Genomic DNA, 18,846 nt, shown 5'->3' with positions numbered 1-18,846 from the left:
TATCATTAAATCGCGACATGTTCCCCTTTCCATGTAATTCCAATACAATTTTTAGGACCTCAAACTCCCTGAATACTATAATATTAAAGTCCCCAAACCCATAAGGTCAATACAATAGATTCAATTTCAATTAAGGGGCAATTCAGAATATTCAATAATCCATTCAATACTGATTTTGGAAAAAATAGAGAAATAGAGTGAAATAAAGAAAAACATATACATTCAGCTGCATTGCAACGTTTTTTTATGATTAAAAGCTCAATCATATTAAAACAGACTTCTTAGCTATGTTGTTTTTAAGATTTTGACGGAGTTTGAAGTATCTTTTAAACTTCCAAGGTAAAACAAGGTATAATTACCAGGGGAGTGTTTCATGAATAATCTTTTCTGTGATTTTCACTGATGAATTTGCTCTGAGCCAATAAGATGCAAGGATTTCGGTAGCTTATAACAGTTTTCACTGACTTATCTGTCTCATGAAAAGCTCCTCTGGAGAGAGTATTTCATTTGTCCAACAAGTAAGATGTGACAACCTTCCTTGATTTTGATTGACTGAGAAGTGTGAGAGATAGACTGTTACTATAGTAACTGTCAGACAAAACATCAGACAGATCCTTTCATGAAAACCTCCCCTCGTTACACTTATTCTTGTTTACCTTTATTTTGAAAGCATGGTTAATATTTATGAAATATCTTTCATTATAAAATCTTGAACTCTATAACGTTTGATGGAAGGCCGTGATCGTGTCATTATTTTGCTGAATACATTTAATTTCTTGAAATTTCCATACATCTGAGACGCAGACGACGTTAAGTGGTTTCTCAATAAAAACTCATTTACTCATGAGTAGTAACAGAAACAGTCTCAAAGACTTTATATTTGTTAAAATCGAGGTAAGATGTTTTAAAAATATACAGAAAATAGTCCGTTTTGTCAATCCATTTTTTTTTGTTTTTGCAAAACTACCGATTCAGCCAAACGATGTTTTACACAAGTTTTCTTCTACATATGAGGTAAAAGTGAATCCTTGATGATGCAATATACATTTTCGATACGAGAAATAGTTGCAACTCCAATTAATCTGAACTCAAACCTCCAAGAACAATTAACAAAATATTCTCTGACCTTGTTCCGTGTGAGGTATATGTTTGATGGTGCTATATAATTTAGTAGCAGGGTACGTGGGGTGTTCATACAAGTTGTGTAATACATCCGTGATACAGGGGGAATGTTCATGCATAAGCCTGGCAAGGGTTTAATGAGGGGAGAGTTTCACAGAATGTCTTGTCACTGACAATTTATGAATGAATTTGCCATTAGCCAATTACATGCAAGGATTCGAGAAGCTTCTCACAGTTCGTCTGTAAAAATTGATGATGAATTGAATTTGTGAAACCTTCCCCCAAGAGAGGGGTTTACAGTATGTCTTGTCAGTGATTTCGAATGACAAACTTGATCTCTGCCTATCGGATGAAAGAATTTGAGTAGCTTTTAACAGTTTGTCTGAAGAAATTGATGATGAACCGATTTGTGAAACACTCCCATGGAAAAGTTACAGATTGTCTTGTCGGTCATTTTCACTGACAAATCTATTTTTGACCAATCAGATACAAGGATTCGAGTAGCTTATAAAAGCTTGTCCATGAAAATGACCGATGAATTGATCTGTGAAACACTCCCCAAGGTCTGGTAACAGACACGACCGTTCAGGGTTGGCACAATTAAAAATATTTTCTTACAAAAACACATTTTACATCAATTTAACATATTTATAAAAAGATTTCAAATGTATTAAAACACTGGGGTTTTTCAACCGCCATCCTGCTCCTAACTGTTTAGGGTAATGGTAATGTATGAGATCGGGTAGTGTTGTAATCTCTTGAGGATCTGATCTTGTGCAGCCTGGTGTTGCCAACTCAAAGAATTCCGACACCTCAAGAGATTAAACACATGGGACACCGATTTATAAATGTACCTTTTGCGAGGCATAACATTCTATGGATGATTAGAGTGGTAGAGTTCTTGGGAATTCAATGGTGCTCCATAGTTAATGATGTAGTGAGAACTGCAACAGCCTGCAGATCTGCTTCTAGGAAACATCCACAAGGAAGAGGTTTTATGACGTTTATGAAGAGGGGGGAAAAGGTAGGAGACGGCTCCTGAGATGGGTTCCTCTCATCGATGGGGTACGTTGTAACCAGAGTTTGTAGCGATCACGACGACGATGCGAAATTCACGGTGATGATGCCTAATTGTATCATATTGCTACCTGAGCCATGTACAGCCAAGACGTGATCCTATTGAGATTCTTCGCTATGTCTTTCAAGTCTTTGGACGTTTCCTGTTGCTATGTTTCTACAGACACGGAGCTATGACTTCGTTGACTACATTTCCAAAAGCAATAGCAAGCTTGACGAGATATATAACCACCACCACAACAAGCCTGAGGGCGACATCTATTCGCGATACCGGTACAAGGGGGGATTCTCAGAAGTGTAAGCCGACTAACTACCAAAGGGTCCTAAAAAGGTTGGTGAATGAGATCGAGTCCTCAGCAGGTGTCAATGCGACGCTACCGGGCTCTGTTGAACACACACCCCCACCATCGGCGAATCATCCGCTTGCCTCGTCGTTTGAGAGTTCACAAGCCCCGTACTCACGGCCGACTGCACCGGCAACGCGAACGCATACGGGACGCTGCTCGTCCCGCTCACATTACTCGTCAACGCGATACCCCCCGTTCCCGTCGTCGTCCCGTGTAAATGGGGATTGTTTATAAGCGTCTGTTGCGTCGACGACGACGGGTGGTGGTGAGTCGGTATTGCATAAGCGCCCATAGGCATGTTTAACGAACCACTACTTAACGAGCTGCTCTGAGTATTCTCCAGCGAACTGTGCGAGGAATACACGTAACCCGGCGTCGTGACGATACCAGCCTGATGCACATGCGGCATCCCCATTGTCACTGGTATCGTCGGGATACCCATTGTCACTATGGGAGCTTGTATCACAGTCTGAGATAAATTCACGTTGCTGGCCGGAGCAGCTGGCGACGGGAGGCTATGTCCATGCGACGAGTGATGATGGTGGTGCTTGCGACTGTGCGAGTGGGGATGGGGATACGTATGCGAGCTAGAGTGTCCACGAGCACTGCTCGACGATGACGCAAACACTACGTCCCCGCTTGACATCCCCGAAGTCAAGCTGGAGTGCGATGACATAGATTCATAGTCCATAGTTCCTGATGAGTTGCCAGCGTGCTGGTGTCCGAGGGCGTGGTTTGTGGTGCTATTCTGATGGGTGGGGTCAGATTGCGCCCTTCCACCGGACCCAGAGCCGTGGTTGGAGCCCCCTGTAGCCCCTCCTGAATGTGAACAAAATAAATTACAGAATGCATTTAATTTCTATATCCATCATATATTTCATTTATTTTCAAGATTTTGTTTCTTGTGTACCCAATTGGCCTGTACTCTGAAGTCAGGTTTAACTTAGACCATGGTCTCTGTGCTAAACTTATGGGAAGCCAAACACATCAAAATTTTTATTAAGTTGTATGTTTCTTATGTTTACTGTGCTCTTTCCTGATTCATCGATGGTGAAGACAGTCATCTATTTATACTTCCGAGACAATTATAAATGACTTGAGAGCCAAATGAGCTGAAATATGATATCTCTTCCGTTAGTGATTTATGTAACAATTGGCTATCCATAGTTAAACCACAACTTTAAACCCGAGTTCAAGTATTGCTGTGCTAGCTGACATTCTAATGAATAAATCAATCAATCGATTTCTTCATCTATTTATTCAAAGTCAATTTTCAAAATATATATATCCAGGGAAGAGCCGTGGTGCAGTGGTTCTGACTCTCGCCTTGTAAACAGAGGGTCGTGTGTTCGAATCCCACTGCTGTCTAGCGTCCTTTGGCAAGGCGTTAATCCACACTTTGCCACTCTCGACCCATGTGCTAAATGGCTACCCGGTAGGATGCTAAAGATATATGTTTAAATTTGCCAGTGCCATTATCAGGCTGCGATGAATGCAAGGAATGCTCCTCATGGAGTGGAAATTGTGCACTCTTCAATGACCGGGGTAATAATATGCTGTAAAGCGCTTTGAGCCATTCTATGAAAAGCGCTACATAAAAATTGGCTATTATTATTACTATTATTAATCTTTTTTTTCAAGTTTCTATTCTTGCGTACCTGAGCTTGACCCAGACGAGTGCTCAGCAGGCGGACTACCGGCCTGGTCCATGGCTGGACTTGCCGACGTGCTATTGGACGTATTGGTGCTGCCGTCGGCCGTTCTCTTGAAGAAGGAGTGCTGGAGAGCATAGTAGGGTTTTATCCTGACGGCAGGATCATACTCCAACATCCTACATAAGAAAATTTAAAGTATAGAATGCATGTTCATTTGATTTTTAGGGAAATATACTCAAACATCCTGCAAAAAATACATATGATTATCCAGGAATTGTACTCTAGGGACCAATTATCTGGAACAATTTAACCCTATCTAGGCCGGGGTATTTTGGGAGTTCCTATGGACAGGGGGGGGGGGGGGGCCTCCCAGGCCCCCCCTAAGATCTCGGCCGTCGACCGCGCGATCGCGCCGAAAATTGGCACGCGGGTTGCCTGGGGCATAATCTACAAGATTGTAGAGTAATTTATTTCATGCGAATCGCTATTAAGTGATTATGCTAATTTATGCGTAATTAGTATGCAAAATCATACTTTTCCCTCTAACTCCCTAAATAAAGCTCTAAATGTACTAATTTTTGGTATAGAAACTCTTTGTGGTGTCCTTAGCAAGTGTACATGAAAAAAATTGTGATATCAAATCATTTTCTTATGTATTATATTGTTTTTTGCTATTTCTTATGTATTTCATTGTTTTTTTTACCTTTTGTTTTTCATTGTTTTTTCAATGAAATTTGTTGGGGACTCTTCTCTGATCATAAAAAGCATAAAATGAATACATTTAGACTAGAAAAACTAAAAATAATCATACATTTATGAATTTTGGTTGAAAACACAATTTGCATTGACTTTGTACACAAAATCACGTTTTTGAGCAATTTCCGGTCTGACATGCACTTACATAATGTTGCGTAATTTCGGAACCACGTACCCGGGTGACGCAAAATTGGTCTCAAAAGTTGCGCAAGACTTGAAAGTCAAATGTCAGCGAGCGGCGCGGTCAAAAAATTTCGCACGGCGAAAATATCGCGCAATATGTTGAGGGGGGCCTCCGAGGCCCCCCCCCCGGCCTAGATAGGGTTAAACCACTTTCTGTTAATTCTAGCCCAACATCCTACATAAGAAAATTGAAAGAATATAATGCATGTATATTTGATTTTTAGGGAAATATACTTAAACATCCTGCAAAAAATACATATGATTTTCCAGGAATTGTACTCTAGGGACCAATTATCTGGAACAATTTACACCACTTTCTCTTAATTCTAGTCCATCATTAAATGTTTTCAAAAGGAGATATAAAAGCCAACTTCATAGAAAATATTCCAATAATGTTTGATCACGTTCTTTTCTTCTCCCCCCATTTTGTTTTAAATAGTAGTTATTGTTAATATTTGTACTTGCTTTGCTGCTGTTATGTTATAATTTGCATTTCCCCCTTTCTTATGCTCAATAAAATAAAAGTATCAAGTTTCCTTTTACTTCTTTAAATAATGGCTAGCAGATCTGGGGGTGTTTCACAGAGTGAAGCCTACATGATATGCAACGCACAATTCAATCGATTAATACACAGAAGTGCGCTTCCTCTCGGCATGTTCTGACCAATGCCATCATGCCTTTTATACTGTCAAGCAACTCAGCATTTAAGTGCGACTCTGAGTCAACTCTCAATCTTTGTGAAACACCCGGCCCTCCCCCCTATCGTACTAAACACCCACCTTAGAATGAGGTCCTTGAATTTAAGATAATCTGAGACGGTATGACCCGGTTCACCTGCTCTCCTACCGCCGGGGCCTCCGAGCTCTACCCCTAAGATATCATGGAGCTTCCGCGTTCCTGGACTCTTGTACTGGGTCACAAAAGAAGAGAAAGAAATATTGATTACGAAACCAAGTTTCTGCCATAGTGGCCTTATGTTATAGAGATGCAGTGGTACCGGTACTAAAGAGTTAGCGAACCCCACCAGAAAATTGACATATTCAAAAAAGTTCAAGTTCTGTCATGCTTAATATAGATATTTGATTGTGAAGTCAGGTGATGGAGACACGCTATTGTTGTCTACATTCAACACTCAGCATGAAGGAGTGCATTTTCTAGTGGGGTTACTAACTTTTTAGCACCACTGAAAGTTTGATGACAAAACTTGAGTTCCTGCATATCCAGTGTCCTGCATCAATTTCACATTCAAATGCATAATTTGTTAACTTATTGAATACTAAATACTGCAATTCCCATAGATTTTGAACAGGTGCCACCCAGTTCCAGTTGACAAAGGGTTGGCATCCGTTTCCTGTTTTATCAGTAGTGTGGGGGATCTCAAATGGGAAGAGCTGAAAAAGGCTGAAGTGTTGTAATTGGAAGAGCTCCCATCATTTTAAACAGAGGAAAGCTAGAAATAAGCTGAAATTTTGCTGAAAAATCAAAACCCCAAATCGCTGAAATTTGCTCAAATGCTGGAGTGTCACAGTTCCATGTTATTTTTAATGGAAAATGATTGAATGAAAATGAATGATACTATAAGAAGAATTGTAGTTGTCTACATTAATATCAAAATGTCCCAAGTCTCTGATAGTTCAGTTCATTTTTAATGAATCAAGAAAAACAAAACCAACTACCAAAAAGATTTTGTTTATATTCAATTTGGGATTTTGTTCAGCATTTCATTCCTTACTGCCTCTTCTGGGTGGACTTTTGGGACATGAACCACACACACGATGGACTCATGTATATGCAACAATTTCCAATGTGTATCACTCCATTTCATGAAGCGAGATGGACTTGGGTTGTACTTATAAGAATAATAATTGGATTTATACAGCGCTTTTTCCAGAGGATACAAAGCACTGTTGATGGCATAAGACAAGTTAATATAAAGTGTGTTTTGAGATGTTTTTTGAAGAGGTCAAGAGAAGAGAGGTATGTGTACTGATTCAAGGCAGAGAAGACATTGCATGGGGGCTCGGGGCGATCTTGCCCTCGAAATGCTCCAAAAGAGCCCTGGAAACGGACAACCTTTCCTAGTTCAAGCTGTGTGTGGTTGAATATACTGAACTTTACATAAAGAAGAGGGAAAAGAGGGGAACAAAGAAAAGGTTGTACAAAAAAAGCGAAAAGCTATTAACCGCACCTATTTCTGTTGCAAAACAACGTGTAAGGTTTGACACATGAATTTTAAAAAGAGGTAGCGCTCACGTTTTGGATCCTCAAATTGGCAATAATGAAAAGCTTCATGCCTTCATTTCCATACAAATTGGCAATTAGCTTTTCGGTAGTACCTGGCTGTAAGTAATCTGATCACGTGCATGGCTTACATGAAACAAAACATAGAAACGCAGGCAGGAAATAACATCAGTGTTGCCAATTTGGATAGTACCAATTTGATTTGGAAACATGATTAATTTGTATCTTTCTTTCTCCATCCCAACTTTTTTTTACGTACCAAATTCTTCTCAATTCTTATAAAAATAGCAACACATATGCTGAAATTAGTGTCAGTGTTGCCAATTTGCCGAGCACCAAGTTGAAGAAACAATGATTAAGTGTAAACTTACCTTCTTTTCAACATGACTGCTTTTTGAAGACCTAATTATTCTCAATTTTGAAATAATCAAACATAGCAACTGGTGAAGAAATAAGAATCCATGTTGCCATTTGCCGATGACCAATTTGAATGAAAAAAAAAAAATAATTGCAAACTTGCCTTCTTTCTATACAGAGTACCAAATTCTTATCAATTTTTAAATACGAAACGTACATTGTAGCAATGGGTGCAGAAATTAGTATTAGTGTTGCCAATTTGCAGAGCACCAATTTAATGAATAAACAACGACTGATTGTAAACTTACCTTCTTTCCATCCCGACTCCTTTTGAGTACCAAATTCTTCTCAATTTTTAAATATGAAACAAACATTGTAGCAATGGGTGCAGAAATTAGTATTAGTGTTGCCAATTTGCAGAGCACCAATTTGATGAATAAACAACGACTGGTTGTAAACTTACCTTCTTTCCATCCCGACTCCTTTTGAGTACCAAATTCTTCTCAATTTTTAAATATGAAACAAACATTGTAGCAATGGGTGCAGAAATTAGTATTAGTGTTGCCAATTTGCAGAGCACCAATTTGATGAATAAACAACGACTGATTGTAAACTTACCTTCTTTCCATCCCGACTTCTTTTGAGTACCCAGTTCTTTTCTGTCTTGATGAAGTATTTGTGAGCTTTCGGAGCCTGTTCGATGATATGCGTTGGTGGCATCCCCAACACTTCAATAATCTTGTTCATCTGGTCAACCTGAAAATAAAATAAAAGAAAAAAGAAAGTTTAACCCTCAGAACTATATTTTCTTTCTTTCCATCCCGAAAAAAAAAAGAAAAAAGAAAGAAAGTTTAAAGGTATTGTTTAACTTTGTTGTGCAGCCGATTTAAAAAATTCTCAAACCATGATGAAACATGTGTACAAGTGCATGTATTAGAACTAATAAACCCTGAAAACAACCATTATTGAGAATGAAAAGCTAAAACTACAAGGCAAATCCTGATTTTGTAAATAGGCATCTTATAGGCACCTAAATAGTACACATAAGTGTACGGGGTGAAATTAAGATGGTGTTTCCGGTCACTTTATATTTCAATTTTTGAAGCACTAAATAATTATTTTCGAACGCAATTTTTTCTGGGCTTCATTTTTGTAACATATCACAGACACAGGTGACAAGTGTGACCTTCTAGCTCAGATTTTTAAAAAGTCAAACCAATGATAACCAATCACTTTAACCCTCAGAACGAAGTCCTAGTTTTGAAATTCAATAACAGATGAGAAAACCGATTATGCCAGGGTTTTTTTATGCACCATGAGTGAGTGGTTGTAGAAAAGCAATGGCATCGCCAAAATTACAATAAATCCATAGATCCCTCATTAATCTATTCATTTAGTCATCTGTTTTGTATCAATATTTATTTTCTATTCATTTTATATATTTTCTTTCTTTCCATCCATCCATCTGTCTGTTTATCTCTGTCTGTATGTATCTATCTAATTTCTATCTATCTATTTAATTTATCTATCTATCTAATTTCTATCTGTCTGTCTGTCCATCCGTCCCTCCATCTATCTATCTATCTATCTATTTAATTCAACTATCTATCTAATTTCTATCTGTCTGTCTGTCCATCCGTCTATCTATCTGTCTGTCTGTCTGTCTATCTATCTATCTTTCCACCTGTCTGTCCATCCATCCATCCATCCACCCACCCAACCACCTATCCATATTTCTTACCTCATTTGATCCACTGAAGAGTGGTTCACCCGTGTGCATTTCCACCAGTATACAGCCCAGACTCCACATATCAATAGCCATGTCGTATGATATACCTAATAACACCTCTGGCGACCTGTAGAACCGACTCTGGATATATTGGTATATCTGGATAAAGGAAATAAAACCATTAATGAAGCAGTTAAGCGAACAAACTTCATGAAAACAGATCAAGAATTGTGTGAAGCATTGTTGCAATAGTGTCAAAAAGTTACCCCAAAGTATTGCCAATTTGAACGTTTTTTTTTTTTTCCATAAGGAATCATGAAAAAATCAGGTACCCTCTGCCCAAGCTGACAGGAGCTACCAAAGTCGATGATCGCGCTTCTTTTGGAATCATGCTTCAAATATTTCAACTTGGACCAACTTCAAATATAGAGTCAAATAATCCCCATCCATAAACAGATTCCCACAGTACTGACAATTTAGAGATTTGATCCTTTATAAGGATCTTCTCCGTGAAACCTTACCCTCTGTCCGAGCTGACAGGAGCTACCAAAGTCGATGATCTTGATCGCGCTTCGCTTGGGATTGCACAGGAGGATATTCTCGGGCTTCAGGTCGCAGTGGATGATGTTGAGTTCGGGCGTGGCCAGAAACAGGAGGGCGGTGCACATCTGCTGGGCGAACTTGCGGGTCAGGTTGAGAGACACGCCCCGGAAGTTGGTGTTCCGGAGGAGGTCGTAGAGGTTGTAGGAGAGAAGCTCGAAGACGAGACAGAGATGGTTTCGGAACATGAAGTGTCGCTTCAGTTTAACTACAAAACAGAAGAGGAAGAATGACATTTAATAGATGGATATGTGCATCATAGCCAGTGAATGAATGGATTGCTTGTTTTATAATGCAGCAAACTGCATCTTAAAAACATTTCTTAAACAATTCTTAAATTGAAATTTGATCAGACAGGTTTGAAATCAGGTTTAATTGTGTCATGTTTATGCATGAGCTCTCCCTATCATATTTGTTGTCAAAGTGTGTTTAAATTTATAAGCTTGTTAATATTAAAAGAAACAGGTTTATTCAAGAGCTCAACGGACCTAAACCATGCTTGCTGTCAGCATCATGTTTATTCATGAGCATGTTAAAACTGGAAGCATGCTTATTATTAATCAGCTCATCTTATCTACCGGTATACGATACTTGCTCTCAGCATCAATTTTATTCATGAATATGTAATAGATGAAGCATGTTTATTTAAGAGTTCAACATACCTACACAATTCTTGCCATCAGTATGTACCATATATAAGGAAGCACGCTTATACATGAGCTCAACAGGCCTACACCATACTTTGTGTCTGCATATTGTTTATTCATGAGCTTTAACATATTGATTACTACTCTTCTACTCAATCCTTCACCACAGTGAACCTTTTCCACATCATAAAATTTGCTGTCAGCATCATGTTTATTCATGAGCATAATCAGGAACATGTTTATTCATGAGCTGAACATACCTATATAATACTTGCTGTCAGCATGTTTATTCATGAGATACCCATATAAAATTTGCTGTCAGCATCATGTTTATTCATGAGCATGATCAGGATGCATGTTTAATCATGAGCTTTAAAGGTAAAAGCTAGTTTTGGTAACAATATCAAAATGAGTTCGTACAGAATCAAATGAAATGACCACCAAAGTGTCTGTTTGTATAAATAAAACATATGTGCCAAAGGATTCTGGAAGAAATTGTGAAATTGTGTAATTGCTGAGAAATCAGCAAATAAGCACAGGATTCGCGTAGAGCGTCGGGCCTGACATTCAAAGCAGTAATTATACACTGTCCCATGTGCGCTTATCTGTGTTGTGGATCTTCAGTCTGAACATTTTTCAGCGTAGATTTCAAGATTTCACAAAACTCAGTTTATGTAACTGTACCAGATCTAGATCCTTGATGATATACTGACAACTAAGCCTTGTTTTACAGACTTTCTCATGAAATCAGTGTTTACTACATACCTATATAATACTTGCTGTCAGCGTCATGTTTATTCATGAGCTCTAGAAGTCGGACCTCGATCTGTGCCTGGTTGAGGAACGGCTTCTTGTTCTTGATGATCTTTATTGCAACATATTCCTGCTCTTGGTGGTCGAATGCTTTCGCAACCTGAAGAGAAAACAAATAAAGAATGGAACATTAACCAACTGATTCATGAATTCTTTAATGACAATTTGGTGTGTTCTCCTTGGTTTACAAAGGACATTTTGCAAGTTTTTTGGAGAAAGAATTATGACACGGATAGATTTCCATAGAGTTACTATTGATCCAATAAATCGTAACGCTAAGGAAATCCATCAGTGTCATAATTTTTTCCTTAGGAAACTTGCACAATGTCCTTTGAAAACAAAGAGAAGCATACTGCATTGTCAAGAAAACAGTTAATGCATGAATATACCTCAAAACTATAAAATATTTGGATGAAACATGTATTTTAGATGTTGCTGGCTTTCCATAGTTGTGATTGATTGGATCAATCGTAACTCTGTGTGAGATGGGGCCCTGGGATCCGTCTTTTAAAGAGTTGTGATTGATCCAATCAATCACAACTATGGAAAGCCAGTACTGTCAACATCTATTATGCTCGTTTGTTCAAAATATTTCCAACTATGATGATGATGTATATTCATAAATGTACATTCTTCGTTTGCTTGAAAAGTCGGTGTGCTTCTCTTTGTTTAATACAAAGGACATTATGCAAATTTCTTGGAGAAAATTTACTTTAAATTTACTTGTGTTTATAATTGCTTCTTTAATCTTGTTTTATTGTATAATTTACAATAAGCATTCATATATTTGATAAAAATTACTTTATTACTATTTTATAAAATTATATTATTATATTTTATTTGATAAACAATTATTTCATTACTTTATTTTCTTTCACCTCAGCTTTCAGACAAGTAACTCTGCCTAAAAAAGGGAATTTATATTACCATGAAATTGAGAGTAACAAGAGGTGGTTTCAAACTGCCTTGATCATAAGAATCCCCGTTAAATTACGAGAACTTTTTTGGCTAAAAAATACCCATTCCTGCATTCACACCGCCCCGAAACATACCCTTTGGGATAAGTTCCTGAAGTTACGAGCATGCGCATTATGGGCTGATAAGCAACAACACGCTGGGCTAAAAGTTCCCGTAAATTGCTTTCACATTGCCAAAATACCAGCGACCTTGGAAAAATCCCTGTGAAAGTTCTCGTAATTTCGCCAAGTACCTACTATTTAGCGGGTACTTTCTTTTGGGGAAATTACGTGTAGTGTGCTTTCACATTACCAAAATACCTGGTATTTTCTGATCGGGTTTAATTTCCCGATCAGAGAATACCTGGAACTGACAAACTTTGAGGCGGTCTGAATCCACCTACTAAGAGATCTCTAGCTTGAACACTGTTCCCCATGTATTGACATTAGACCTACATTCTACGTCATACCTCGTTGATAAGCTATGTTTAGAACATAGACCGTTAGGATTCATCTGTTCATGTCATGATAATGATCTTTGAATGGCTTTGATGACCCAGCTACATAACCTCACTCAATAGATGATTCTAATTTTCTTATAGTCCCCCAAAAAGGTGGACCAGGTGGGTGTTCATAAAGCCGTTCGTAAGTTAAGAGTGACTCTTACCATGTTTACACATTGACTCGGCTCGGGTGTTGAATCCGCGAGCCGGGTTGAACACTGCGAAGAAGGGATCAGAGATCGCATTTATACGTACATATAAAAAGGCGAGTTCAACACGGCTCGCGGATCTCGAACGGAAGAAGAATTATGACGTTGCAAATTAAACGCGGGAAATTCACCGCCGGAATCGAATCTTGTCCGTGCGAACAACAACAATGCCAAAAGTGAAAGCGCGCGCAGTGACCTGGTCAAGAGAGTTCGACACGGCTTTCTGTTTACACACGAAAAAATTGCCAAGTCTGACTCGGCTCGCGGGTTGAAACCTACGATTTTGGCGGATCAAAAAAGCCGTGTTCGACACGGCTCGCGGATCACACTGATCGCGTTTACACAGCATAAAATTGCCGTGTTGAGCACGGCTCGCGTGTCGAACCCCCGAGCCGTGTCACTGTTTAAACACGGTATTTAAGAACGACTGGTGATCCGTTCTTGTGGTAAATAGTAGAAACATTGGCGATGGTTAAGCGCGTAAGAAAGGTTCACCAGTCGTTCTTAAAGTCGCTCTTACATGTATCTTACAAACAGCTTTATGAAACGGCTCCCAGGGAGGGCTGTTTCATATTAAAAGCTGTTCCTAAGTTAAGAGTGACTTCAAGAATGACTGACTGGTGATCCTTTCTTGTGGTAAATGATAGTCACCATTATATATGTTCCATCAGTGATTGTTTAGCAAGTGAGGAAGGTTCACCTGTCTAACGAACAGCTTCATGAAACACCACTGGTATGTAAGACCCCTTTCATAAACCTATCCTCCAATTAGCCGCCTAAGAGTAATGCGGATAATTCAATAAAAATTTTGTTCATAAACTCCAAAAATAATCCGCACTATTTTTACAAGCGCCCGTCCTGAAAAAGGAGGATAATCGCCATGGCAACCGCACACACCCCCCTCTGATGCGGTTGCGTTGGAAAAGGGTGACCTTGTGACCGCATCATGGCAATTATCCGCATTATTTGGAAATGCGTTCATAAAGTCAAAATCTGGCCCTGATGCTGCTATTATGCGGATAATAGCTGCATTAAAATAATGCGGATAACTCTGGTCCTCCTCCGATTTTACGACCAAATTATGCTGCTATTAGCCGCATAATTGGGTTTATGAAAGGGGTATAAGATAAGAATAAACGATTCCCACTCTCCATTAATAATTTGAAGTAGTCAGAACTGCACAAATATTTGGTAGTCTCCAACCACAGACTCATATTTTACACTTTAACCGATAACAGGTCTAGAGTTAAGACTAGGTGTAAAATGCTCTGTCTGTATTAAATAGCCAGCCACAGTACATAGTGAATCTAGTCTCACTACTTCAGCCTCTACATTATGCACTTTGCGAATTGCGGAAACCAAGTGCCTTCATATTTTCCCCACCCTATCAACTCTTCCAGTTCCAGCAAATTCAAGTGTTATATTTGTCATTCTAAAACAGTTCTTGTGTCCAGTAATGGCAATATACAGATTTTTTTAAATGAACTTTGGTGATGTTGGCAATTGCATGCATATGAAAATTAAACCATCAAAGAATTGTCAACTGCTACAGTAAATACATTGAAGGAAATAAAACCAACCGTTTTTAAAAATTATTTTTCTACTTTTTACACCAAATGGGGATTTTTAGGGGCTCATTTTTTTTTTAGTTTCCAGAGCTCTTTACAGAGCTGCCAACCTGAACAAGAACATTTCAGTATTTTCAAGGCTGAAAATCAGTATTTTGGTGAGGAAATTATTATTTTCACAGGAATACCATAGGACAACACAAACTGAAACTTGAGAAATCAGTATTTTGCATGAAACCATCAGTAAATATTCTCAGTACTAAATACGTAAAATCAGTACTACTTGGCAGCTCTGTCTTTAGAACATTCAGGGGGCGAAATCGCTGAGCCCCCGTGCACTTCTTTTCCCTGTATTCAGATAAGTATTTTATATTTTTATTGAATAACAAGTACAGCCCCTACCTCCCCTCCCGCTACCTATATAATTTAATTCTATCAAAGATAATGTGGAGTTCTCAGGACATTTTTCAGGACAAGCTGTAATCCTGAGTGCCGGGGACAAGGCAGATGGGTAGAATATCATTATGATCTAAATTCTACCACGCCATCTGTTATGATAGCAAATTAAATGATTTGATGGGTGCATGCTCCAATTGCACTTCCACCAATAAGGTCATAATATAATGTTCTCAATTCATTCATGAGTGCTATTTAAGCATACCATAGACAAGAGATTTTGGTAGCTTCCAGTTGTATTATGGAAACAATTTATTCTCATTAATGCTGGGTTGTAAAAAAAGAATGAAGGAAAATAGACAGCAATATTGGCTAATATGATCAACCACTCGGGACCCTTTAATAAAGACCACTGAAATATCAAGAAAGTGTCATGGTCTTTTGGCGATATCTGCACTCTCTTTGGAACGGAGGTTTAGAAATTGCTTAGAGGTGAAGATCCTATGGTAGCTCTTGGCATAAAATTAGGCATATAATTGAAAAAGTTGAATCATATTTTCTAAATTCCAAAAATCAATTTGAGATGATATTCAACATCAGACTCCTTAAATCTGGTGACTTTCTTGCTGAGCAAATAATCCAAACGCACATATCAGGAATCCAAAAGCACTCCGCAAAGTCTGATGAGGTTAAGTGGGGGAGCTTCCCCCCCCCCATGGAATGCACACATGGATCGCACAAAAATTTGTATTTTCAGGGGTCAACGAAGTATACTCTGTACCTTTCCATGAGCACCGCATCCGACCACAGAAATGATCTGGTATCTCCAAAGAATCCCCTCCTCATAGATGTTCTGGTAGGTCTTTGGTTTCCGTACCAAATCATCGTCCCACAGCGAAAAGAACAAATCGAAGTCAAGCAAATCCCTCATGATTTGGTCTGGCAATTACCAGGAATTTTTGTGTGATTGAGTTTTTACAGATTTGAATCAATCAGATATGATTAATTTGATTATTTACGTCTCGGGCCAACAGTTAACATCGCCATCCAAACGACCATGACGTCTTGAATCTCGGACTTCTGTATCACTTCGCAACTTTGCAAGAAATTTTGACTGACAGGAGATCCCACAATGCTCAGTTAGAGTCATAAATTGTACTATCAATGATAGAGGGCACTGTCGTTCTGCATTGGTACCAATTTTGGAAGATCGAGGCAACCATCAATTTATTTCTATCTAGGAAGTTTGAAATTCTAATGTGTACTTTGTCTAAGTTATTCCACAAAAAAATCAAGTACAAAGTCAGTCATCACCAAATCATTAAACAATAGAGGGCACTATACATGTATGAATATGTCCATTAATTTTTCTGGTATCCAATTTGCAAGTTTAAGGGTATATCCAACATGAATCCAACTTTCGTAGAACTTCACTACATCTGTATCCCGCACATAAACACACGAGAATGACATTTCTGACACATCCTAAGAACTTAAAATGCGAAGTCCTTTCAAAGGCATAACGAAATCACAAGAAACCAGAATACATGGAAACTTTTTTCTGATGCAGAAATTATCACGAAGATTGAGAAATTAAGGCACCAAGGACTATTATTCCAAAATAATTCCAAGGCACATCATAGAGAGAGGTAGTTGGTTCCAATATGCTTGTGATTGGCCCTCGGCTTGAAAAATGAGGCATTTCAGTAACTTTCCAGGGTTTTCATGCATTCCACAAACATGTGCTCCGTGGGCAGCGATTCAAGTTGGAACTTGTCTGGACCTGTTACGACCCCCTGACACTGCAGCAGGGCAATGTACTACGGGAGCAGAGCGGAACAAGAACTCCCCAACAAATAAACCTGTGGGTGGGACTGCAGTAGCACATTCTGGTGAAGGATTGCAATAACATACACTGGATATATCATGTCCTTTGCAACTTGGTGCCACACAATGAAAGAATGAATTATGGATTGGAGAAGAGGCCGTTTGAAAGGAATTAGTCAGTCACTGGTCTAAGTTTGACTGGTCAAACTGGTATTCATTGAGAGATTAACCCATCTAATCCTGACCACTGGATACCCTAGGCTCTTTGACAGGTATGTGAGTACATTGTAGTGGGTGAAGGATTAGGGTAGGTAAGAATTGTCCAACCATTGACAAGCTGTTTAAGTAGCATAGGTTTCCCAAGAAGCTTAGCGCTTATTATTCAGTTGTAATACATGTACATGTAAGTATTACAATCCAAGCTCACAGAAGCAAATGCAATTCTTTGGAGGTTTGAGACTCTGCATTATTTCATGATGAAAAATATGTAGAATTCACTTTCAAATGAATCTTCATAGAGATGGACTTGGAGCGAGTCTTGCAGCATTACCTCTCAAAATCTTTCTCGTCTGCAGATTCAGAAAACCAGACAGAAACTCTATACTTATTATCCCAAATAGAATATAATACAGTTATAAAGGATTTCTTTGTATTCTATTCCACTCACCTATTGCCTTTATAGATTAGCAGAGTTAGTTCCAATTGGTCTGGCAAGTGGGACTTGCATAATCCTTATTCCTTGTTCTTTCAAGTAACATATTCTGTAGTCTACACCTGACCAGCTTTCACAAAGCTTTGTTGTATTATCAAGAAACTTTTTCTTTTACTTGTTTCAACCCCTCTTCCACCTATGAAGCAAACCTTGATATAAAGCTACCAAGTTTTAGAGGCTTATGATAATGATCATGGCATTTTTGGTGGGAATGTCCTGTACTCTCATCAATTCTTGTGACAAAGGACATTTTAGTCCAATGGTTAATTTTAGATCCTGATTGGTGAGGGATTATCACTAATCCTAAGGACTGAATGATTTAGTAATCCTCTAACAGTGATTAGATAGCTTCAGACCAGAGGCCAAGTTTTGTCACTATAATATTTTCTGTTCTTAAAAAAAATAACTTCTCTCTTTTTGAAAAGAGTATATAGCAAGGAGATAATCTTTCTTTGAACTTCTTAAAAGGTTGGTACTATCTTTGGCACAGTGTCCTTTAAGAAGGTAACTTTCCAATCACTTTTTTCCATACCACTTGCAAGCTAAGAATTGTCTTAATCTTACTTAACACTCCAAGGAAGTTACTTTTCTTGAAATGCACTGCTTGATCATTGCCTTTGACTAACTTAATGCTCTTACAACAGTAACTTCCTAGAACTTCTTAAAAGAACATTTGTCTTTTACTTCTTTTATGCTCAGAAAAAAAATCTTTGCACATGAAAGATCAGCAATCTTCAACTTACTTGCATTCCAAAGACTTTCTTTGCACTTCTTGACAGATCAGTAAATATATTGACTTTGACATATTTTATGTTCGTAAGATCAGCACTGTCTTCGACTTACTTCAGGCACTAAAAGAGATACCTTTCGTCCAATTCATCAAGTATTTTTTTTGGTCACCTTTTGGAAGTTTTGTAAACAAAGGATATATTGTGCATGGATAAATAGATTGGCCTGAAATCACAAAGGTGGTTTTAAAAACCCACGGTTGAATCCATGGTTTATGTAGATTTCCTGTATAAATTACGCTAAATTTAGGGCGAATTGGGCGCGTGTATGAAAAATGTCCAATGCTGATGAGCGCTTTTGTCACAGTGCGCCGAATTGACGCCTGTCACCATGGTAGGATACGCTATTTTATTCATGAG

At 38.5% G+C, this 18,846-nt stretch overlaps 1 protein-coding gene across 2 annotated transcripts in view; it reads right to left on the bottom strand.

Moving 5' to 3' along the window:
- Positions 1-313: 313 nt before the first annotated feature.
- LOC121420049 (dual specificity tyrosine-phosphorylation-regulated kinase 1A-like) overlaps positions 314-18,846 on the bottom strand; it is a 44,746-nt gene continuing 26,213 nt past the window's right edge. Inside the window, exons 1-8 of one of the 2 annotated variants that reach the window (XM_041614575.1) lie at positions 15,941-17,286; positions 11,480-11,627; positions 9,989-10,275; positions 9,480-9,626; positions 8,357-8,494; positions 5,920-6,050; positions 4,205-4,377; positions 314-3,365 (exon numbers count right to left, since the gene is read on the bottom strand). In XM_041614575.1, coding sequence (XP_041470509.1) covers positions 2,563-3,365; positions 4,205-4,377; positions 5,920-6,050; positions 8,357-8,494; positions 9,480-9,626; positions 9,989-10,275; positions 11,480-11,627; positions 15,941-16,090 — 1,977 coding nt within the window. In that variant the 5' untranslated portion in view covers positions 16,091-17,286 and the 3' untranslated portion in view covers positions 314-2,562. Of the gene's footprint in view, positions 3,366-4,204; positions 4,378-5,919; positions 6,051-8,356; positions 8,495-9,479; positions 9,627-9,988; positions 10,276-11,479; positions 11,628-15,940; positions 17,287-18,846 lie in introns of those variants that run through there. The other variant, XM_041614574.1, reaches the window with a different exon arrangement.

Source organism: Lytechinus variegatus, chromosome 8 (genome assembly GCF_018143015.1).
Source record: "Lytechinus variegatus isolate NC3 chromosome 8, Lvar_3.0, whole genome shotgun sequence".
Classification (NCBI taxonomy): Eukaryota; Metazoa; Echinodermata; class Echinoidea; order Temnopleuroida; family Toxopneustidae; genus Lytechinus; species Lytechinus variegatus.
Note: the sequence above shows the minus strand (reverse complement) of the source record. Positions and strands in the feature narration are given on the sequence as shown.